The 23,290-nt window shown below is 58.4% G+C and overlaps 9 protein-coding genes across 9 annotated transcripts; 5 read left to right on the forward strand and 4 right to left on the reverse strand.

Annotated features, from left to right (window-relative positions):
• Positions 1–1,195: 1,195 nt before the first annotated feature.
• On the forward strand, positions 1,196–3,568 carry LMXM_06_1220 (hypothetical protein, unknown function; the record flags this gene model as incomplete). Its single annotated transcript, XM_003872086.1, has 1 exon — positions 1,196–3,568. The coding sequence occupies one exon, from the start codon at positions 1,196–1,198 to the stop codon at positions 3,566–3,568; it is 2,373 nt and encodes a 790-aa protein (XP_003872135.1).
• Positions 3,569–4,626: 1,058 nt separating this feature from the next.
• LMXM_06_1230 (conserved hypothetical protein) lies at positions 4,627–5,508 on the forward strand (the record flags this gene model as incomplete). Its single annotated transcript, XM_003872087.1, has 1 exon — positions 4,627–5,508. The coding sequence occupies one exon, from the start codon at positions 4,627–4,629 to the stop codon at positions 5,506–5,508; it is 882 nt and encodes a 293-aa protein (XP_003872136.1).
• Positions 5,509–6,137: 629 nt separating this feature from the next.
• Positions 6,138–7,625, forward strand: LMXM_06_1240 (conserved hypothetical protein; the record flags this gene model as incomplete). The annotated part of the gene is made up of 1 exon (XM_003872088.1): positions 6,138–7,625. The coding sequence occupies one exon, from the start codon at positions 6,138–6,140 to the stop codon at positions 7,623–7,625; it is 1,488 nt and encodes a 495-aa protein (XP_003872137.1).
• A 1,053-nt stretch (positions 7,626–8,678) lies between these two features.
• LMXM_06_1245 (conserved hypothetical protein) lies at positions 8,679–8,981 on the forward strand (the record flags this gene model as incomplete). The annotated part of the gene is made up of 1 exon (XM_003872089.1): positions 8,679–8,981. One exon carries the CDS (start codon positions 8,679–8,681, stop codon positions 8,979–8,981), a length of 303 nt encoding a protein of 100 aa, XP_003872138.1.
• Positions 8,982–9,669: 688 nt separating this feature from the next.
• Positions 9,670–10,386, forward strand: LMXM_06_1250 (conserved hypothetical protein; the record flags this gene model as incomplete). The annotated part of the gene is made up of 1 exon (XM_003872090.1): positions 9,670–10,386. The coding sequence occupies one exon, from the start codon at positions 9,670–9,672 to the stop codon at positions 10,384–10,386; it is 717 nt and encodes a 238-aa protein (XP_003872139.1).
• Positions 10,387–12,922: 2,536 nt separating this feature from the next.
• LMXM_06_1260 (putative pteridine transporter) lies at positions 12,923–14,878 on the reverse strand (the record flags this gene model as incomplete). Its single annotated transcript, XM_003872091.1, has 1 exon — positions 12,923–14,878. The coding sequence occupies one exon, from the start codon at positions 14,876–14,878 to the stop codon at positions 12,923–12,925; it is 1,956 nt and encodes a 651-aa protein (XP_003872140.1).
• Positions 14,879–16,602: 1,724 nt separating this feature from the next.
• LMXM_06_1270 (putative coproporphyrinogen III oxidase) lies at positions 16,603–17,508 on the reverse strand (the record flags this gene model as incomplete). The annotated part of the gene is made up of 1 exon (XM_003872092.1): positions 16,603–17,508. One exon carries the CDS (start codon positions 17,506–17,508, stop codon positions 16,603–16,605), a length of 906 nt encoding a protein of 301 aa, XP_003872141.1.
• A 982-nt stretch (positions 17,509–18,490) lies between these two features.
• On the reverse strand, positions 18,491–19,186 carry LMXM_06_1280 (protoporphyrinogen oxidase-like protein; the record flags this gene model as incomplete). Its single annotated transcript, XM_003872093.1, has 1 exon — positions 18,491–19,186. One exon carries the CDS (start codon positions 19,184–19,186, stop codon positions 18,491–18,493), a length of 696 nt encoding a protein of 231 aa, XP_003872142.1.
• Positions 19,187–20,360: 1,174 nt separating this feature from the next.
• On the reverse strand, positions 20,361–20,732 carry LMXM_06_1290 (hypothetical protein, unknown function; the record flags this gene model as incomplete). Its single annotated transcript, XM_003872094.1, has 1 exon — positions 20,361–20,732. The coding sequence occupies one exon, from the start codon at positions 20,730–20,732 to the stop codon at positions 20,361–20,363; it is 372 nt and encodes a 123-aa protein (XP_003872143.1).
• Between the last annotated feature and the right edge of the window lie 2,558 nt (positions 20,733–23,290).

Below are 23,290 nucleotides of genomic sequence, written 5' to 3' on the forward strand. Positions count from 1 at the left end.
TGCGGCCGGGCGTGGAGTGGCGTGGCGTTGAACTCGTGCTCTGTGGCAGAGACATGGGCCACACGTTGGACGCGGCCACGGATCCTTCGCTTACGCCTGCTTCTCTCATGCTGTTTTGTTCACCATTCCCGTGATGTACATGTCCGAGGGAGAGATGGGAAAGACGGAGGGGGAGGGGAAGGGGGCTATGCATGGCAAGGTGGGAGGGCGCGTCATGCTGCACGTTGTCTTTTCCCCGAACTTCGCGTGCTTGCTTCTCACGCCTCCCCCTCGCTCGCTCTCCTCTAGTTAGCTCATAAAATCTGCCTGCAAGTCATGCCGGGTGGCTCTTGGGGCGCACCTCGCATCATCCAAGTGCGAGGCGGAGACGGAGTGGAGAGAGGGGCGCTCGCCGCTCATGAGGACCTCTGCCGACTTTGCGTGTTACGAGCACTAGCGTCATTACTACTCAATCTTCGTCTGCACGTAGTCCTCTCGCTCTCTGTGTCGCCTGCATGGTGCGCCGCGGTGACTCTTCGCGGGTGTCCTTGTGCAGGCACGCCTGTGCGTCCCCGTCAGGAGGATTCTGTCGGCGTCCGCGAAGAATGCGTCACACACGTGTACACTGCATGCGCACGCACGCATATTCTCCCGACAGCCAAAACAAAATGTAAGAGAAACAACAGAGCAGCCACAGCTGCCTGCACACCCCCTCCCTCCCCCCACCACCTGACCCATTCTGTGGTAGTGGATGCAAGCATGTAGCAGCACCCTACGCGGCCATATGCTCCCGCTCCGTCATGCTCTCTACGCGTGCTGAAGGCGCGCGTGAGCAGAACCCCCTCTTACCCTCCCCTGTCCCTCCTGATCACGCTCGCCGTGCACTCTACCATTCTCCTCGCCTGCCTGCTCTTCCTGTGGCAGGACGGACACGGTCTCGCGTTTGCTCTTCTGGGAACTGGAAAAAAGGTGCACGGACGGAGGCGCCACGGCGGAGGGACGTCAACGGACTTTCCTGGAGCTGTTGTGTCGGCGAAGACTGACGTGCAACCGCTGTCGTATGCTGGCGGGGGGGGGGTGGCAGTCGACTCCACTAGCCTCTTCGCTGTTGCGTGTGCGCGAAAGCCGGTAAGATCAACAGTGACGGTGCGGTGTCGGCGAGCTCCTGTTCTCTCCCCATTCCGCTCTGCACACAGGCATTGCGAGGCCGGCATCAATGAAGCTGTTTCTGACCGTCGTGGGGCGCCGCAACTCCACAAGAAGCAGTGATGCCGCTCCTACAGATGATGTCGTCCTCTTCGACCCCGGTGTGTGGAGCCGCACGGCAGCGTCGGAGATGGCGCGCTGGAACGTTTCGGCATCCTACGTTGCGCGGCAGGTATACCGGCATGCGGCGCTGATGCAACTGGCGAAAGTAGCGTCGGAGGGCGCAGTGTGCTTTCGATACGGCCCCCGCCCGCCACCGCATCTCGATAGCTTTCTTTTTCACAAGCGCAGTCGCGTCACCGGACACGGAAGGGGCGGTACACCACCACCACCAGCGGCGGCGGCGGCGGCCGTGTGCACCCCGTCGCCTCTCATCTCATCCTCGGGCTCGTTCTCCTCCGTGAGCATGGCGACCACTTCACCTCGGACAGGCCAGACACGAAGCACTGCCGCCGGTGCGAGCGGTTCGGCCACTGAGTATGACAGCCTCCTCGCTCTCTGGCTGAGGGAGCTGCTCTCCGGCACCGGTGGCTCCGTCACCGTGACAGCGCTGCTTCTGTTTGTGGGAGGCACCGCGATCGATATGGCAACCGGCAGCGAGGTGCACACGCCCCTCAGCGTAGGCAGTGGCACCGCAAGACAGCTGCGCACGCACGAGGACGCCATGGTGTTTCTGCACGCGTGCGAGTCCACAATACACCATAGCTCTGCCGAGTTTCCGCGGTGCCCGTACCACGTCTGCGTCGCCGTACATGCCGGCGCTCACGGTGGCTCGCATGGAAGGAGCGCCGTTACATTCCTCGACGTCGCCGCCGCTGCGCCGGAGAGCGCTGGCGCCTACGACGAGGTGCGGTTGCGGGAGCAGGTGGCCCTCTTTGGCCGGCAGCTGGGCGCCGAAGCGACCACGGCTATGCCTCACGCTCGTCCGCGGACGCGCAAGGCGTCGGACGAGCACTGGCTCAGTCTCCTGCAGTCCTGCCAACTCTCTCGCGCAAGCCTGGTGGGGCTCGTCTACATCGCGTGTGAAGCAAGCCACGATCCGTTTGGGCACTCCCGCGTCGAGAACGACTGCGACCCCTTCACTCTTGCCACTGCCCTACGCCAACGCGCGCTCTTGGAAGCGGTGAACAACGGTGTGTTGCACCCCCACCTGCGAAAGCCGTCCCACGCGCAGAAGCGCGCAACTGCGCAACCTGTGAAGCCGCCCACGAGTGATGCCACCACAACGTCACGCGCGCCGGACTCTCCGCCCAAGGGTCGGTCCAGCAGAGGGCGGCAGCGGCAGCAGCAGCACAGTCCGAGACTCCCTTACCTGACGCGCGGCTCGGTACCGCCGCGTCGCGCACAGGAGCACTCCATAGCCTGTTGTGGTTTTCCTCGCTGCGGCCGCTCCGCCGATCCGCTGGGGCGCATTGGGAGGGAGGAGCACCACGCGCGAGTGGCGCTGTCAAGCGCGGAGCAGCGAGCCAGGAGGCTGGCGGAGTTGGGCTGGATTCTGCGCTCCCACCCACCAGGCAAGTCCATCGACGCCATGCTGCAGCGCCTCACGCACAACGTCGATCGCGTGAGCCGACCTAAGCAGCAGCAACCACACCCAGTTCCGCCTCGCTCCTTACCGCCACCGCTGACCAAGGCCCAACTTGCCACTGCCATGAGCCTGCCTTCTACCACTGCCACGCGACGGTCGTCCTTCACCTCACCGACGCGCACGCCCGAGTCCGCCTCGCCCGACGGCCCGGTGCAGAGGAGAGTGACCGTTTCGATTCTGTCCACATCCCCATCTTGCGTAGCCTTGGAAAGTCCCTTTACTCGGCACATCACGACACCGCCGATCCTCAGCGAAGTCGGCTCTCCACCGCAGAATGAAGGCGATCCACGAGCGCACTCCGTCTCATCACCCGCGGCCGTACGCGGCCCCACCGCGGCAGAGGTCGAGCGGCGTTGCCTACGATCCGGCGCGTCCTTCTCCCTCGCCAGGGACTCCCCAAAAGCCCACACGTGCACCTCCGCTCGCCGATTCTCTGCAATCGAAACGGCCCTACTCGCGCGCGCGCGATCCAGCCAGCGCAGCCTTCCCTCCCACTCTCCGCGCAGGGGCGACGTAGAGCGACTCTACCCCCTCGTGCACGCGTTTCACGTCGAGATGTGCGAACAGGACGCCCTGATGGCGGAGGAGCTGATGGTGCGCAGTCGCATCGAGCATAAGGAGAGGAACTGCCGCAAGACGCTGAGTGTTGCTCGCACCGACTCGGCGCGACGACCATCCGTGTTGTGGCTGTCTGAGACAGGAACGCAGCAGCAGCAGCCAGACCCACAGGCACCCCTCAGCAACCGGTGGCGCTCAGCGCACCCACGTCCTTTGCGCATCTTCTTCGAGCAGTAGAGGACAGAGCGCAAGCGAGCACATCCGCGAGCGCCACCAAAGGTGCGCGTCGCCCACAACCTCATCGTCGAAGAGGGAGCAGGGGGGAAAGGGATATGGTAAACCCTGCACACGCCCACGGAGACGAGCTAACGCGTGCATCCCCTCCGCTGCTCACAGCCACGTGACCCTCTCCGCTCTCCTTCCCTAGGCGCTGCACAACAGATGCACGCGCGTCCATCTCGTCCCTCCTGCTCCTCCCCTTGTTTTCTCCTTATTCTTCTACGTTCTCGTGTGGCTTATCCCCCCCCCGCCCCGCCACACACCACCGCACATCCTATGTATATGCGCCTTCTCGCGCTCGCCCTCTGCACTTCTTAAGGTGGGCGCGTGTGACCAGGCGGTGACTGGAGGTAGGGGGAGGGGCGCAGGGCGTAGCCGTTCGTGCGTGGTCTGGCTGACCTGCGCCACCACGTGCAAGCAGGTGCCCTCCCCATTTCCACCCAGATCTTGTGATATGCATACGTATACGCATACTTGTGTGCGCCAGCTGCCCGCCTTCTACGCTTGCGTCGCGCAGCTGCTGTTGCCTCTCTCGCCCTTTTCATTTTGCACGTGCACGTGTGCGAATCCGTGCGTGCGTGTGGGTGGGCGCGAGGAGTTGCAGCCGATGCTACCGGCAGTGCTGGTAGGTGGGAAGAGAGCCCGCCGTGTGTGACTGTCTGATCCGGCCAGGGCCTGGCCTCTCCCCCATCTCTCTTGTCTTTGAGTTGTACAGACACCGACTCACTCGCGCCCATAGACACGTGCGCGCTGACCTCGTCGCCTCCCTATGTACAAGTCATCACGGTGGCACGCAGACAACTCTGTAGCCCATCAATCATGTGGCTGGCGACGATGATGACCTGCGCGACCAGTCGCGCCCACGGGGCCGACACGTCCGTTGTGTCCTCCGTCATCACCGTACACCCTTCCGCAGCGGCAGGGGGGGTGACGTTGTCGACCACGCCTCCATGGCCTACAAGGGCAGACCGCCATTTCATGCTATTCATCATCTTCCCCACTCCCTTTTCCCTCAGATGAACAGTGCTGATCGTCGTGTCCGCTCCGCAGGCACGCCATTCACAACCTGCAGACCGCGGATGAAGCGCCTAGTCAAGAGCCTGCAGCACTTCTCGGTGACCTCGTCGGAGCACGTGGAGTTGTTCAGCAAGATGACGCTGAGGGACTTCGGTTTCTACGTCAGCGACGCAGACGCAATGCGATACATGGCAAACAAGGCCTACCCCGTTGCAGAGCGAGCCTTTCAGCTTGAGAAGGCGCTGCACCAGCGCAGGCTCAGCGCCGGCACCGCGCCGGTCTCCCCCATGGCGTGGAAGTCGTCAAGTAACGACATGCTCGGTTGCTCGACGCTCTACCAGGACGAGGCTGTCACCCTGTGCTGGTTCGTGCTCCCACCCGGCAAAGTACTCCCGCTCCACGATCACCCGGGGATGACGGTGTGGCAGCGCGCCATGCACGGCCGACTGCACCTCTGCTCCATCACTCGAGAAGCTGTCTCACAAACCGGCGCCGGTGCATCGACGGCGCCGATCAACGGCACTGTGGTCTTCGACGGAGAGCTGGACGGGGTCGGGGATGCAATTCCGGTGTCGGACGTGCTGGGGTTCACACCCACCGACGGCGACGGCGGCGGCGTGCTGCACGAGATCCGCAACATCGACGCGACGCAACCCGCCTTGTTTGTGGACATCATTTCACCTCCATACAACCAAGCACCGTCCAACATTGTATGCGGCTACTACACCGCCGAACCCCTCGATGCCACTGCCATGCTGTTGCCTTCTCTCGCGATGGACTGTGGTGTGCGCCATCAGCTGAAGGCGGGCGACAAGGTGCGCCTGCACCCCCGCACCAACTACAGCGGCCCCGCCATGGACGCATTCGTGCACGTGGTGTGAGGCAGAGGTTGGGAAAGGAAAGAGAACAATGTAGCACGAGGCAACAGGCGGCGGCGATGCCACTGCGAAGAGACTCCGCACGTGTGGCTTCGACACGTGACCCCACCCGCCCTCTCAGCCGGCACTTCCCTCCCCTCCCCATCTGCAGCGAAAGCGTGTCCACTCAGGGTACTCTCCCACAGAAACCAACAGGGGAGGGAGGGAGGGGGGGGCAACACCAACTGGGTTCCAGGGGCAGAGCACTGCAAGCCTCAAGGAGCGCTGCACCCGTCCCCCTACCCCTCATACACCCAGACCTTCTCCCCCCTGCACCGTTGTCTGGCGTCCACTCTTCTCTAGGGAACTCTCCTGTCTTCCTCCCTCGCCCACCGCCTCCCTGCACCTCCACGCTGCCCTCGTCAATACACGGTGTCCCCGTCTCCTCTGCAAGGAATCGCACCTCTCACCTATAAGCGTGCAACGCGTCAGTCAAGCCCTCGTCAGTGACCATCGTAGCCGCCGTTAGCGTGGATGCAAGTGTGACGGTGGCGGCCTGTACATCGCTCGCTTAGCGCCAGCGCCCTCCCCGCTCCCGCTTGCTCTCTCTCCAGCCTGTGTCTGCACCCACTGCGCTGCAGTGCACGTCGCCGATGCTGCGCCGTAGTCTGAGCACGCTGGAACCGTCGCCAGCAGCTGCGCACGCAAATGGAGTGATCGTGTCCGGCGGAGGTCTTGTTGGGACTGCCATGATGGCCGCTCTGCAGCAGCTGCGCAGCCATCTTCACGGAAGCAGCGCCGACCAAGGGGACAGCAGCACCGCATCGCTCCTAGCCTCGCAGCTGGCCCGTCTGATGCTGGTAGACTCGGGGAAGCGGCCGGCTTACGACGCTGCCAACATGATGCACACGCTGCGCACCGTCAGCATCACGCCCGTGTCAAGCAAGATCATCGACAACCTCGGCGCCTGGGACCAACTTACCACCAAGCACCCGTACTACCGCATCGCCGTGCGCCACGAGCAGGCGAACAGCCCCTTTCTCGGCGCCGGCGGTCGCTCCTCATCCTTCTTCATGACCAGTGTTCTGGGCAACAGGACGAGCTGTGAGCCTCTCCTGGAGTTTACCGACTTGCGCAAGCCGGTTGGCTTTATCTGCTTCAACGCGGAGCTCATCAGCTGCATGATGGACGTGGTGGAGGCTCAACAGCGCGCCTCTCAGGACACGCTCTGCTTCGGGGCGCGCCTCGAGGGCGTGCACATCCCGAGCCACGGGACTCTTCTTGAGTCGTGGGGATCGGCAAGGCTCGTCTCAGGCGAGACCGGTACCGAAGTCGCGTTTGGTCTGCTGCTCGGCTGCGAGGGGCGCGGCAGCTCCCTCCGCGACGTCCTCTCCACGCCGTCGCTGCAGCAAGACTACGCGCAGACGGCGTTCGTGTGCAGCGTGCGACTGGAGAAGGCAGACGACGGCAACGTGTGCAGCTTCCAGAACTTCTTCCGCGATGGCAAGATCATTGCACTGCTGCCGACCTCCGAGGACACGGCGAACATTGTCTTCAGCACCACGCCGCAGCACGCGAAGGAGCTGCTGGCGAGCACACAGGAGGACCTCATCACAGAGCTGAACCGCCGTCTTTGGTCCTTCGCGCCCAACGACATACCTAGGATCCTCGAGGTGCCGCAGACGAGCACGCCAGATGGAAAGGTGTGTCGCGCGCAGGGATCCTTCCCGCTTAAGCTAAACCTCGCGACCACGCCATACGCCCCACGCGCGATCCTACTCGGCGACGCGGCGCACGGCATTCATCCCCTTGCCGGCCAGGGCCTCAACCTTGGCATCTACGACCTCTGCGCCCTCACTTCGGTGCTGGAGCAGGCGATCCGTAGCGGCCAGGACATCGGCAGTAGCGTCGCCGTGGGACAGGTGTTTGCCGGTCACATGCTCAGCCACACCGCGCCCATTATTACAGGCATGGAGGTAATCAAGAAGCTCACGCACTGGACGCCTGGCCTGGCGTCTGTAGGGATGAAGGCTCTCAACAGTGTTCCACTCGTCTCCACCTTGGCGAAAGACGCCATTCTGCAGGTGTCCTCTGGCGCCATCTTCGCTGCACAGCACAAGAGCTGCTTCCTCCTTCAGTAGCCTCCACTGTGTCCGCGTCGCCATCCTTGGCGCACACGTGGAGAGATGAACGCGAGAAGGGAGATGACCCAGCGACCGCTGCCTGTCCCTATGGTGGAGAGGAGATGGGGAGGGGCCTTGGGGATGGGGTGGGGGCTGTTAGCGTGTCCATTCCCAGCGGCCCAGCATGAGCTTAACTCCTCCCTCGCCCGTCGGCCGTGCCACAAACATAAGTCGCATCGTGCACCAGCCAGCCGTCGACACACGCGGCACAGCAGTGCGCCGACGCAGCCATCGGAGCACGGCCCCTGTCACAACCTCTGCCCGCAAACCCCGCCACACCAGCAGTGGGCACTGTGAAGGCCGGGGGTGGGATGGGCTCGAGTCACGCGGACACGTCGCCTGTCATACGGGGGACACAAGCGGGTCCGCGGTCACGGGCGACTCCGACGCAACGCCATTCCGGACCCGACGGCCGACATGTGTAGCGCCACACCGCTCTGGCCTCCCCGCGTCGTAAGCGTCTGGCCCTGGTACCGCGCGGAGGTGTCCAGCGGCACCGGGGATAGGAGGGCGATGCACGCGCACACAGAAAGGGACGTTGGTGCGTGCGTGTGGGGTGGCCAAAGAATGAGGCGCATCGATGGCAGCGTGCGCACGTCTCCGGCCTCCCCCACCTCCTCTAAACCACTCCCTCTCGGCCATCGCAGGATCTGAAGCGTGACGGGATGCAAAGGGAAAGCAAACACGCGACTCGACAGCATCAGCTGAGATGAACGCGATGCCGCCGCCGCCGCGACGCGCGTGAAAAGCGGCCCGAGTGACAGGGACGCCATGGCTGCAGGGCCCGCGTCCCTCTGAGACACGCAACGTCGTTCTCTGCACCCCCTCCCTCCCTCCCCCTCCCTCGGTGCACATGTGCAGCCACCAGCAGGGCCTTCGTTATCTGTGTTTTCCTCCCTTCTCCCTGCCTACCCGTCCCCTCTCCGCATCACCACTCGCGCTGCCCTTCTCCCGACGGTGTTGGCAGCGACGCCAATCCGCCTCCACACGCACGCAGAGATACTCCCCTACATGCATGTTATGACCACGAGTGTAGAAGACGGCCACATTGCCTACGAGGCACTCACGAACGCACAGAAAGCGGAGCTCGCCGCTTGGGTGCGAAGTCAGCTGGATGGCACGAACGGTACCTCACAGTGGCGTCGGCACACGCAGGAGATGATCCGCCAGGCTATGGCGCGCAGAGCCGCGTCCGGTGCACCACTCGACGCCGGCGACATTCTTGAGGAGATCATGCCGCACGTACGCGCTGCTATCCCGCCAGAGGTGCGCGAAGGCCTCTTCCGCCGCGTGGCAGCGCAGCTGCACTCGTAAAACGCGGAACGCATGCGCACTCCTCGAAGTCCGATGCATGCCATGTCTGCTAGCCACAGGCACACCGATACGGCAAGCGGCAGAGCCCACGCAAATCACGTTGCATTTGGATGAGGACGTAAAACCCTGCCCAAGGGGAAGCAGTACAACACCAGAGAAGCGCAAGTCATCAAGTCCCTCTCCCAGCGTACCACCTCCCTTCTTGGTCTTTGGTATGCAGGCGATCTCCTCGTAAGCGACGACGTGGGCGTGCCCGTCAGCGCCTGCTCTCCCTCTGTTGTCTCTGTCGCCACACACGAATGTATGCACGCCGCATTCCTCAGTGACTTTGCCCATTTCCTGCCCCGCTCTCCAAGTTACTTTCCCTGGTTCTCTTCGACCCCCTCCGCCCCCGCCCCGCCCCTCCGAGCGTCGCTTGCGTGCACGTGCACAAAGCACTTGCGTGAGCAGCTGCACACGCGACTCGTCTCTCTCTCTTGCCTCTCGTTTTCGCTACGTCCAACGAGCCAGAATTTCCTCGCTGATCGCGACTCACCATCCGCGCAGCTTTCTTTCCGCCCGACCCTCGTCGCTCTGCACTGCAGCGTTCTTAGACGAGTGTACGTGCTCTTCTACACAGCGCTGCTCAGACGGCTTTGCCCCCTCCCCGTTCCTCCTTCGTTCTCTCTCTATCCTCAGCACGTGTCCAATGTCGTCGGTGTCGAATTCGGAGATTGCGAAGCGTATCCGCGAAGGAAATCAGAAGCGCAGGGAGGAGGAGCGCAAGAAGCAGCAGCTGGAGCAGGAATACCTGGAGGTTGTGGCAAAGAAACTGAACGAGGAGCGGCAGAGTCGCAGCCCGACGCGGTTCTTGCCGAATATTCTGATCTGCCTTCTCTTCGTGAGTTTCCCACTCTCCGAGCAGGTTGTCGACTGGTGCCTGGTGGGCATCTTCTGCGTCCTGAACACGCTTCTCGCCTTCGCCTTCACCAACCCGTCGGAGTGGCTCAGCATCGTCTCCACCGTCCTCATCAACTTCTTCCTCGTCCGCTTCTCCAGTGAGATGTACAATATGCCGCAGCGGTTGGTGCAGGTGCCGCTCATCCTGCTCGTCAACTACGTCGCCATAAACCTGCTCATCGTTGCCGCGGCATACTTCCTGTACGTGAGCCCGCGCTTTCTTCGCTTCTCGCGCAGCTACGGTGGAAAGCGAGGGCGGCAGACGTCTGTCAAGCACAGGGGCCACCACTCGAAAGAGTATGACGTGCTAGAGGTGTTTGCGATGCAGAAGGAGGAAGCCGAACGGCTGGACCTCCTCCTCTGTCTGCTGTTGCTGCTCAACGTGGTGGTGCTCATCTACGTTGGCGTCATTCCGTTTCACCTCGTTCTGCAGAATGGGCTTAGTGTGTTTCGACTGCTAAAGTAGTGGGGGGGCATGGACCCTTTCGTTCGGTGCTTGCTTGCCTTCCCTGCCCCTCCCCCCCCCCCCCACACGCTGAGGAGGCCGTGTGTGGGGCAGGGATGGAGTATACGCATGTGTGCGCATCTTCGTGCAATCCTTGTCCACTGTGCGCTGCAGCGACCGAAAGGAAAACGAAACTGGAAAGGGCATCGCCAGAGACTCGAGAGACCCCGTTCAGGCTCCTGTGACGCGTGACACTCCGCGGTGACGAGCTGCCACAACCCGTAGCCGTTATACCTCACGTGCTCTGTGTTGTGTGCGTGCGCTTCATGCACACATGCGCCCTATACAGTTGCGTGACCGCAGAATAGCGCCTTGAAGGGTGGCATACACATCTGGCGGATCTCGTGCGTCCTGTGTCCACGTCGCACGTTACCACGCTCTTCTCTCCCTCTCTCCTTCACTGTCCCTCGCTTGCTTCGCTAACGCTTCCCCTTCCGCTGCCGCTATCGCCCAAATCGTTGGCCGTCTCGGCAGATCAACGTCCTTCCATCACGCACGCGCACTTTGTCCGTCTCTCTCCACATCTCCTCGCACCAACCTCTTTTGCCTCGGGTGTTCAGACAAGCCATGGGGAGGCATCGTAAAGGCGGTGGCAGGGGCAACGGCAACGCCGCCGCAAACGACAGCCCGCAGGAGAGTGAGACACCGACGCCGACCCCACCACCAAAGATTAACGGCGGTGAAGGGAGGAGTGCAACGCGTGTCGTGGCAGAGGCGGAAGCCAGGTCAGCAGAGCCGGTCACGATCATGCCCTCTGTAGAACCGGCGCAGGAGCGGGCAGCCGCGGAGGTGGCCACAGCGGATGCGCCGAACATCTCTGACGCCGTGGCCGCGCTCAACACCTATGCTTACCAGAGCTCAGTCAACGAGACCGTCGCCGGTGGCATCGTGCTCGAGGACGACGACGCCGACGACAAGGCGGCGGCACCGGCGGCGAACTCCTCAGCCGGAGCGACTTCGCCTTCTCGTGTGTCTGGGAAGAGAGTGGTCTTCATCACATCGGCTGCGAGCGCCAGCTCCTCGAATCACGAGGAGAAGCTGCGCGAGGCGCGATGTGTGGAGTCGGCGTGCACCTACTGCACCCTCATGTAAGGGACTCACGCGATGCCGCAAGGATATTCATCTTTATTTCGCGGCGTTCATGAATGCTCTAGCCGTTCGCTGTGCACTGCGAGGGGGTCGGCGTGGAGGGCATGATTTCTCCCAGCAGCGCTGGCTCCGTTTGACACGTCGGCATCTCCCTGAAAGACTACTGCCGTCGAGTGTGCCGTTCTCGGTATCTCCAGCTGTGCCGCTGCCCCTCCCCTCCCCCTCGTGTGGTGTCGTGTGTCTCACCTCTCTTCTTGGCGGTTGCTCCCTGCCTGTGTTTCCCTGTTCGTCTGTCGCAACGATGCTGTCCGAGAAACATCTGAATACGCGCAAGGCATCAATACAACTCGCACCCCACCCACCCATCACCCCGCGTGCCGCTGGAAGGTGTGACGCGATACTGTCGCAGCACAGAGTGCCACGCCGTTGCGATCGCGCGTTGGCATCTCCCTCCCCACACTCCGCTTCTTCTGGTCTTCCTTTGCCTGCCTGCGTGGCGCGGCGTCCCTGCCCGGGGGGTGGAAAAGCCCCGCCCTGCCTGGGGGCCCAGGGCGGCTGACCGGGCCCCCAATGACAGGGGGTTTCCCTGGGCCCCAAGCCAGGGCGGAGGGGCGGGGCGCGGGGTGCCACCGCCAAGGAAAGAGAGGCGGGCGCAGAGGGAAGTAGGAGAAGCTTTCGGGCACATGCGTGCGGCTGGCGAAGGTTGTTTGATACTGTGGCGCGCGTGCACGTCAACGACATGTCGGAATAGCGGCTACCGCGGCGCGAAGAGAGGGTATCGTGCGTGGAGAATCGTCGCTGTCGACGTGGTTCCACATTCGTTTTTGCTGTGGCCTTTTTCTTGTCAGGTGAACACCGTGGTGCATGCAGATGCGGAGAGAGCTTCGATGAGCAGCGGAGACACCCATATAATAGTGAGTGGTTATTGAAGACAGCCGTGCCGTGTACAAAGGAAGAGTGGTAGACAACAGAGCGAGCACGTAAAAGAGAAAAAGACGCGGCCTCGGCTCCAACACTTTCGCTGGTCAGCGTAGACGCCTCACACGTCGGGCGAAGCAAACCAAGAAATCTGAAGTAGCGTTAGGGCCCAAGAGAAAAGCGCACTGGACGACGACATCCGGTATGCAAGGTCATTCTCATTCAGGAAATCACGTTAAACAAAATACCAAGGCAATTTTTGAAACAACGGAAAAAAGAAACGCGTCAATGACACGGCGGGGGGGGGTAGCACTGCGCAGCGACTGCGAACACATACACGCACACACGATGGGCGCGCAGTCGGCTCCACCACCTGCATGGCAAGTAGCAATCCTTCTCGATGCTGGAAAACGAAAAAAGAAAAGATGGCAGGCCTGCGTCGGCTGAGCGCTCCGGAAGGGGCAACCGCGGAACTGCGCAACACCCCTCCTCAGGCCGCCTTTGGTTCCCGTGAGTCCCCCTGCTTGGTCTCTGGCCCTTGTCCTTCGCCATCCGCGGCTGCGTGTGGTTTGACAACAGTGCAGGGCGGCTCCTCAGCGGCCTTGGCGTTCTGTGCGATGACATTGCCGTCAATGTCAATGCGGTCGCAGATGCGTGCCTTCGGCAGCAGCAGGAACGCGAGTGGGATGATCAGCAGCGGCGTGCACAAGTGGCCCGTTATGATTAAGTATGGCACGTTCGTGAAGTCGCACGGCGGCTTTGCAGAGACAGGCCAGAAGTTTTCCATTAGAAGAGAACCCACGGCGAGGGACATTGAGTTGCCGGCGCTGTTGAAGCCAGCCAAGATCGCGAATGCAATCGTTTCTGTGCCGCGCGGGCACAGGCGGGACATGAGGACCTGCCCTGGCATCAACGACATCACAAAGCAGATCTCGTACACGATCGCGTCACCGAGAATATACATGGCGTGATCAGGGATGCCAATGTGCGTGTTCCACCGCTTGACGATGATCAGATCAAAGATCGAGCCCAGTACCTGCAACAATGACGTCGCGATGAAGACAAAGGCGTACCTGTGCTTCGAGAAGAAGCGGGTGAAGAGAACGGCACCGGTCACACCACCGACATCTGTGATGAGGGCACCGACAGTCTGGTAAAACGTGTACGAAAAGTGCGGGCCGTCCGGCAGGCACGTGGGCTTCGCGAGGTAGAAGTTGGAGAGCGCGCCAGGGATCTGCAAGTACAGGAGAGAGTTGAGGTAGATAAAAACGGCTGCCTTGGCGACGATCAACGGCAGCGAGAGAAAGGCACCACCCATGAACACAATGGCGACACCAATGCAAGCGTACAGGAGCTGACGCCGGGTGCCGAGCACCATAACACAGGCCTGGGTGATAATGCCGCACGTCATGATCAGCGCGTACACGATGAGCCGCCAGTTCCGTACTGCAACGTCGATGTTCACCTCCACTGCGCCGCCAAGACACGAATCAATATCTGGCTCCACGAAATCTGCGTCGTCATCCTCTCCCGGACAGCCGGGGACTTCGACCACTGAGAGCATCTTCAAGTCACCAGAGTCCGCCACGGGCTCTACCACGCGGCCATCGACAACCTGCTGCTGCTCCAAGCGCCTCTGCTCCCGAAACTGCATGAGGGCGTCCTTGCGGCGGTTCGTGCGGTTCTTCTTTTCGCCGTACATGTTGAAAATGAAGAAGAAGACTGTCGCGAGCTGCAGCGCAGCCGACAAGATGATGCCGACGTACGTCAGCTTGGCATCCGACAAGGGTCCCATCATGCAGGACGCGAGGATGGTGCCGACAAACGTCATGGCCCACACCCAGCTCACCACCGATGGGCCCACCTCGGGGTTTTCACGTATCGACCGACTGAAGTGGCCTTGGGACAGAATGTCGATGTTGGATTTGCCAAAGCAGGTGAGAAACACAAACGCCGCAGCAGCGTTAGCCGACGACTCCTTCGCGGGCAGCAGTGCGTACGCCAGAGCGGTCGCCGTGCCCAGCACTGCTGAAAGCACCATGTACCACCGCTTCGTGTAGCCAAACAGCGCGATCACGTCCGTAATCGAGGCGATGAATGGCTTCAGCGACCAGCCGAGGCTGTACATGGAGGCAAGACGCTGATACCGTGCAACGTTCAGTCCGTAGCGGACGATAAACATCGGCTGGCGAGAGACGTTGATGATTCGGCTGGCTGCACCTTTCGACAGCGTGTAGCACAGGCCGAGAGATAGGGAGAACTTGGGTCCAAAGGCGGCAGTGACCTCGCTGAACAGTGGAATGTAGCGCAAGCAAGGCGCAGCCTTGAACCACTTCGTCGCCATAGGATGCTCATACTTTGCATGGGGATCCTCAGCCGCGTCATCTTCGTGGTGGTCGGCAACGCCGCCCTTGCGCATCTCCTCAATCGGCTGTGCGGACGCCATGGGAAAGCAAGAAAAACGTATGAAAGCCAAAAGTTGTACAAAAAAATGTGAGCAAAGACACAAACTACGAGTCAAACCGTTGTTCTTTTAGATGGTGTAGTTGCTGCTTTACTGATGTTGTGAAGTTAAAAGAAAAAACATTACTGAGTCACTGTGGGGCACTTGGCACCCAACGTTGATGTAGAGAACGAGTACGAGGTGAGAAGCCGAGGAATGACAAAAGGCGGGGAGGGAGGGGGTGGAGAGGTGGTGACGTTAAGTTACAATGCACCTTGAACAGCTGTGTACCTGCTACATCGTCAAGCCTTCCATAACGTTGTCGGCAAACGGCGAAAGCAAACCTCGTTCATTCATCAAGAAAGAGGAGTTGTTGCTGTTGGGTCCTTCATGTACGCCTTCAGCACACCGCCACATGAACCCTTGGCAGAGTTTTTTCTGCAGTAAGTATGGCGAAGACGTGTGCTTCATTAACGCGCAGCACAGGAACACCTGCGGCCACTTTCAAACCGCCAATGCCTCTTTGCCTGGGCGGCCTTTTGAGGGCGTCGCGATGCCCTCCGCTTCATTCTCAGCAGCGGTTGACTCGGGGTCTTCTTTTAGCACACCAGTGCACCAAAGAAAGTCGATATTACCAAACTGCTCCCCATGAAGTGGCGCGGCCAGCACTCCTTCGGTTGGTGGGAAAGCAATCAGGTTCCAGAAGAAAGAGACATAGAGTTGATGAGTAATGGCGATCGCGATCACTAGGAGCGCGCACGCCTTCATTAAACGGACAAATGGTGCGGTCAGCCACTACAGTAGAGTAATAAAGCGCGGGCTCGGATGTGGTTGTGAGACTGCGCGGCTCCCGAGCCAGCGTGGGATACTGCACCATTCCCACACCACTAGAGAGCATCTGACACGCAAGTCGCGAAGCACTAAAACGCACCATTGGCGAGCAATTTCCGGAATCTCATATTAGTGCCTTCAGGTGTGAGTAGGGGAGACGCAAACGATCAATGGCGTCGGCAGAGAGTCTGCGTTTCGATAACGCGCTGCAGGGGGCACGTCAGCGTCGAGGGCACCACCGCAGAGTCTCAATCATCTCACGTGCCGCATACTATACCCGCGCGCAGAGAAACAACGGCAAGTTGCATTGACCAGTAGAGCTAGGCTACAAGCGCGGAAAACACAGTGTCTGCTGCATTGCGTCTTCCGTCCACACAACAGGTGTAAAAGCGGAAGAGGGTCGTAATGGTGTGAAAGAAAGGGAAGAGCGATGGTACACCCTTAACTTTGCTTTCAATGGCACCCCAGCGCACCACGCAGCACTTCATTGATTACTTCCCTGCAAGCCCGCGCTCGCTACGCCCTCCGACTGTGTGGCGCGATGTGAGCAACACGCCTGTTACTGCAAGGCAGTGGAATCAAGGAAGAAAGAGGCGTGACCAAAAACCATGTCCGGCCCGTGACTCAACGCATGTGATGGTCTAGCACAAGCCACGTAGGATGGCCACTGCTGCTGCGCTACTGTGCTGCCGACGGCAAACGGGGTCTTCAACTCAAGGTTGATCCAAACTGCGGAGGGTAAAAAAAAGAATTCGGGCAGGCTCCAGCGAGCCAGGTACCGAAAAATCACACGGCTGCGCATGCACCCTCGCTTTCCGCACACACAGTAAATCACGACAGTCACATAGCGAAATAGAAGTGCGGGATGTGCACGGCACCGCGGTAGAGAGAGTGACCTACACCCACTGCTTCTTCGTCAAAAAGTACTCCGTCAACCGCGCCTCCGGCGTGCCAGGTTCTGGCTGCCAATTGTAGCCCCAGCGCGCACGCGGCGGCAGTGAAATCAAGATGGACTCGGTGCGACCGCCAGACTGAAGGCCGAACTTCGTGCCGCGGTCAATCACCAGGTTGAACTCCGCGTACCGTCCGCGGCGGAACTCCTGGAACTCCACCTGCTGTTCTGTGTATGGAGTGTTCTTGCGCCGGTTCACAATTGGGATGTACGCATCAATGAACCCCTTGCCCACCGCCTGCACAAATTCGAAGCATTTCTCAAACGGCCACTCGTTCAGATCGTCGAAGAACAGGCCGCCAATACCGCGGGCCTCGTTTCGGTGAGGGATGAAGAAATACTCGTCACACCACGTCTTGAAGCGTGCGTACACGTCAGCGCCGAAGGGCTTGCAGAGGTCCTGTGCGACTTGGTGGAAGTAGCGGCAGTCTTCCTCCACAGCATAGTACGGCGTGAGGTCGAAGCCGCCACCGAACCACCACACCGGCTCCTTGCCTTCCCTCTCGGCAACAAAGAGACGCACGTTCGCGTGCGATGTGGGGACGTGGGGGCTCTTTGGATGAATAACAAGCGAGACTCCCATCGCCTGGAAGTTGCAACCAGCCATGTCAGGGTGCCGCTCCGTTGAGGACCCTGGCATCCCCTTCCCATACACGTGTGAAAAGTTCACGCCGCCCTTTTCGATCACGGCACCGTTCGCTATGACGCGCGTGCGGCCGCCACCGCCGCCCTCGCGTGTCCACTTATCCTCCATGAACATTGCCTGTCCGTCTTCCGCCTCGATAGCTTCACATATGTCATCCTGAAGCTTCAGGAGAAAGTCCTTTACAGCTTCGACTGCAAGTGACATTTTTAGAGAAAATAGTTTTGTGGGCCACGCGAGAGGTATGATAAGCTAACACTACAGTGCTGGAGACACGCGCTCCTGTCTCTTTTCGACCTGTCCTGAGGCAACGATACGATAAAGAAAAAAAAGGCTCATAAGAGAACGAACGCTTCGCTGTGTGAGATGATAAGAGGGGGAACAGAAACGGAACAGTAGCAGCGGCCACACACTGTCAGCACATAATGCAGTTGAAGACACTTGTCAACAACGCAAAAGCCGCCAAGACCCCACATAGAGCTGGAAGACGCAACTGTGACACTTCAGTTGTGCGGCACAAAGTGCGTTCCTGAGATCGTATAAAATCAGATGCAAAATACCGTGAGGGATACCAGCGTTTTTTCCCCGATGAGGTGTTGACACCCGCAACACATTTCATCCTTTCGACAACGGTCGACTGCGCCTTCTCGTCGAGCACAAGCGAAGGGGGTTTTCGTTGTTGTTTTTCTGATAGCATGTTCAATCTGCCATACAAGATGAGGTAAACACCACCCCACCCAGCTTGTAACACGCCCCATCGGCTGCTGCGAAGCAACCGTAGACACACACTACACCAGTGCACCAACTCAGTCAACTCGACAATGTCCCTTTCTCAAATTCTACCCACCACCCGCCTCGCAGGTCCCCACTTGGCGCACCCCTCTCAGGGTGGGATAGGTTCGAGTTGCATTCGCACGTCGTCCATTACCTTGATGGCACAAACCCATTCACTATCACAAGTCGCTCTGACACTACGCCATTCACGACTTGACCGCCGATATCCGTAGCGCTACATCGCTCTCACCTTCCCCACATCGTAAGTGCTTGGACCTGGCACCACCAGAAGAGGTTCCGCATTGGCAGGGTAAGAAGAGCTGCCTGGCTTCCACACGGAATAGCCACCGGACACTGAAACCACACCGAGGTGTCTCCCTTCATGAGAAAAGAAGCAAAAGCCCATAAGCGCGCTTCATCCGCGTTTTGAAGCGATTATACGAGTTCCGACAACGACAGCCGCTGACATGCCGACTATCGCGAGCAAACAGCGCGCACCGTTGCCACTTCTGAGAACGCCGTTAGGCCCCTTGGCTGCGCTCGTTTTCGGTCGCGGTGGTACTGTCAAAGGTAGAGCTGCAAAGTCACACGCAAACCGTCGAACAGCAGCCCAATCAGTGTACACAATTTCTTTAGTCGAATCCGTTTCTCCACCTGTCACCTTCATAATGAGCTGAATCAGGACCCGATCAAAAAAGTTGTAGCGAGGGTACCACAACGCACCTGCAAAGACACCGACAAGTTGAGGGGACCATGGTGACTGATTGAGAAACTTGCGTGTGTAAACGTTAGTCATAGCGGTGTTCTTGTCCGACTTGCGTGCTGTGAGATTGACACTAAAGAAAGCCGACGGCATGACACTAAGCTCACTGTGGTGCTGCTTGACGTAGTTGATGAAGGCAGCGCTAAAATGTCCGTAGCGAATGGACGCGCCAAGTAGAACCTTTTCGTAGTGTGCCAGCACGTAGCTGTTACCGTCCTTGATGTCGACAACATCGCACCGCGCCTTTGTCTCGTCGGCGAGCTGCTTTGCTATTGTATCCATAATCGTTTTGGTATGTCCGTCTGTTGTAGAGTACAACATTAGGTACTTTGGGCCCTGTGACGTCATTGTGAAGAGAAAGAAGCTAAAAGCTGACAAAATTCCCTGAAGCGCGTAAATTGAAAAGCAGGCATAGCGTCTGATTCAAGGCAGCAACTCCACAGATTGGCGAATTGTAAGAGTGACAGAATACATGCGAACACCTTGTTGTCGTTGATGTAGTGATTTGCGTGAAAAGAACTCCCACAATAGCAGCGAGGAAAAACAATGAGTTGAAAGAAGAGACCAAAACCCAAGAAGATCACGAAAACGATCTATCTTCGCCGTTGCAAACACTCTTCAGCTGACGACCCTCAGCCGTCTACACATATGCACCGCCTATTCTGCGTAGCACAGTAATACTGAATGCCACATGTCAAGAGTACGCTGTCCCAGGAGTTCTTTCTATTACAGCCTTTTCTTACAGAGTAGTTCTCTCCACATTCACTCGAATTGCCTGGAGAAGAAGGCGAAAATAGAAAAAAAGAGAAAGAGGCGCGTATGGATTCTGAGAAACGGACAGAAAAAAAGGTAAACTGTTTGACAGGGAGAGCATTACCATATCAATAAATAAGACCGCTCAAATATAGGAACAACTAAATGTTTTCCTTTTTTTGCTTGTTTGTCATGCCCATTCTGCGGTACAACATGAGGTGGACTCCACACTACCCAGACTGTAACACGCCAACATCATGGTGCGAAGCCGCCGTAGCCACAGGCGATAAAACAATACGTCCACTCACTCATCTCAGCATCGCCCCTGCCTCCAACTCTGACCACCGCCTCGTAGGGCGCCACCTGATGCATCCCCATCGGAGGCAGCTCTCAGGCTCCCCGCCACATCACCAGTGGGCCCTGTGAGGGCCGGGGGTGAGATAAATTCGGGTGACGCTGAAACAACGCCCATCATATCGATGATGCCAAAGTGTTTCCTGTCGCAGGTGGCTGTGATTTAATGCCATCTAGTACCTGGCGGCCGACATTAGCAGCACTAAACCGTTCCGACTTACCGATGTTGTCAGTGCTTCGTCCTAGCACCCCGCTGAGGTGGCCACACTCATGAATGGGAAGAGCTAAAGAAAGGAAAAAAGGGACGCTGCAACCATAGCATCACTGAAAGCAAAGAAAGTGGCAAGGAGGAAATATTTCGAAAGAAAAAAGAAATACAATTCTGAACGCGCTATTCACAGGTTTTACTCTTCCTTCAGTGCTTGCGCATTTCCACCGCAGTCAGGATTGAGGCAATTCCGAAGGCAATGGCCAAGCGGTTCCAGCGCTTCGTCTTATCGGACTCTTTTTTCTGCTGATTCCCGTCATCCTCTCCAGACTGGCAGCGTGAAGCGGGCTTGTAGACTTCAGGGAAATGATTGCCGTCAACCAGCCACTCATTCAGCATTACTGCCGCATCGACGGAGTGGTTCATTTTCTCAAAGTCCTTCGTGATGTCGCAGTCCTTATAGCGCATCAGAATGCTGCTGCCGCCTGGATGCATACGGGTTGCAAACTCCAGAGGAACATCGTACTTGTTTCCGCGGTAATAAACGCGGATGGAGGAGGGCTCGGTAGCGTACTGCATGGTGTGGTGTTTACAGTTTACGTTGGGTTTGTTGGTTGCAAAACAGTTGAATGACTTCTCAAGTTGAAAACTGCCCACGCGAAGAGGAAAAGAACATCGCGTCGCTCATTGATCGATGGAGAACCAGGTGGGAGTTGAATCAAAAAAGGAGACAGAGGTGAGGAGCGGCAACGGGCAGGAGAGCGCAACGTATCCACACGCCCATTAGCCGCAAGTTGTTGAGACAGCCACGACGACGAAACTCGGATCGTCTCTTGTTCACAAGGTCCGTCAAATGTACAGTCGGCATGTCACCCTTTTGTGTGTGTGTGCGTGTGTGTTTTCCTCATTTCAGGCTACATGGATCATGATGCACCGGCGCGAGAGAAATGTCCGCAGAGGCTGCCAGTAGTAAAACAAAAAGAAAAGCACACAATACTTCCCGCTTACACGGAGTCCCGACAATTGAATGACTGATTCACATTCCCTTCCGCGTACCTCTCTCGCAACAGAAAATTCTGTGGTCCAAAGGTGAAAAGGCGAAGAGCTTGTGCGTCGCTTGCCCCCATTTGAATTTCCTGGCTCGCCAAGACGGCATCAGACTGACTGGCCATATTGCAGAACAGCAACCAAACACATGTGAAAAAGAAAAGAAGCCGAGTCTCCCAGCGTCCCGGACGCGCTAAAGCAAGACGGAGTTATCCAGTCGAGAATCTTTACACCAAGATGGAGTCCGTGAGGGACATTGCGTTACGAAGAGTACAATCTGAATCCCATGCGCAACGCGGTTATTGGTTGTTTCCCGCTGCGCTCGGAAACGGGGCTCCAACAAAGCGAGTTCTGCGGTGCCTCACCCCCCCTCCGTTTTACAAGTTGCCTCGCATTTGTTTTCCACCAGCTCAGACAACCTTGCACTCGCATCTGCAAATCATAGAGAAGGAAAAGCGACAGGGAGGCGATAAACAACGCAGCCGCTACGCATCAAAAAAGTAGCGACGGTCCGTTTTACCCCATCTGCAACAAGGAATTCTGACTGCTGTGCCGGTGCGGTATCAGACATGCATCGCTTGGGACGCTTAGAGAAGTGTGGTGCTGACGGGTGAGACACTGCCGCGGGCTCAATGACATCATTTAAGCCTGCGTATCAGCCTGTTAGTGTTTTGCGTCGTTCCCTGCTCCCACTCTCCGACCACAGTGTCACTCTACGTTACTGTAGCATTTTTTGTCTGAGCACCACAGAAGCCCCTAGCTCCCTTCCTTTGCTGTTCCCCTTTGCGCTTTGAGCAGGAGTAGCTGCGGGCAGTTCTTAAATGATATTTACTGAGGCTGCACAGAATGCAGCCGTGGAGACGCCACTCACCTTCCGCGTCGGGCAGCATCCCTTCGGCAGCGTCCGCATAGCCTTCAACGCAGCCTAACAGGCGAAACATCCAATACTCAGATGGTGCATTGGCGCCGGTGCAGATTGCAGCTTGTCCCTCCGCCGACTGATGGCCTGCTCGTGCATATTACAAACTTCTGTGGCAAAGACTGCCCTCTTGCCTTCATGGCCTCCTACCACAGGCGACTTGTTTACGCAGAGATGCGTAGGACCGGCACTTTCAACAACGTTACGCCACAGCTGGAAATGAGTGACGAAAGGACAGTCATCACTTTGAAGACAGCGCACAACACCACGCCAGACGAATAACTGCTCTATATCCCGCTGTGGGTGGTGCTCTGCGGGTGCATAGTGCACATCTGCCTCGATCTTGTAAAAAGAGGTAGCGTATCCTGCTCGCTGCTCATCTACCGTCACATTTTGATGAGCACAGCTCAGAGGTGGCAATTCTTTTCTCTTTTGGCACTGACGGCAACTTGTCACTGCCCCATTCAGAATTTGATATCCTCTGGTACTGCGTTTCGCAATCTCTTCGCTGCCTGAGAGGTCTCTGGAGGGCTTCGGGAGCTGCACCTGGGTCCCTTCGATGTCGTCCATTTACCGCTCTGCTGCAGCCCACCACATCTTGAGGAAATTTATATTCACAGCAACATAAAAACCCTCGATGGCCCAACTTCGTGGCGGCTCAGCTACCGTTTCTGAATATGGATGCCGATAGTTTTTTTGTGTGGTCGCCTTGTCGCGCTTCCCCGCGCTGTCTTTCTTGTTGAAGCCCCTTTGCTGCGGACGGTGGCTGCTGTCTGGAGTGGGCTGCGCAACGTCATCGCAGCTGCTTCACAAAGAACACTGGAATGTGGTCCTGTTCCTGTGGTGCCAGCTTTTAAGCTCGCTCACTCCACTGCAGAAGGCACCTCACCTTCTCTGCGTCAAGGCTATAGGTAGTCGCTTGACCAACGTGGTCGGACTGGGCTGTTGCCCATTACTCGAACAGCTTGAACGGGCGAACTGCGAAGGGGAAGCTCATTTCATGCTCCCTTGCTAACGCACTACAGTCCCTTCATCTTAGCATATCGGGTACAAGCGTGCGGAACTGAGTGCCGCTGAGAAACCATTCTCTTTCCGAAGAGCTGAATGCCTCGCTGCGCACAGAGTTGGTGGACCTGCCACTTCTCAGTGAGGTTTCCAAGCCAAGAGTCCT

Source organism: Leishmania mexicana, chromosome 6 (genome assembly GCF_000234665.1).
Source record: "Leishmania mexicana MHOM/GT/2001/U1103 complete genome, chromosome 6".
In the NCBI taxonomy this organism is placed as follows: Eukaryota; Euglenozoa; class Kinetoplastea; order Trypanosomatida; family Trypanosomatidae; genus Leishmania; species Leishmania mexicana.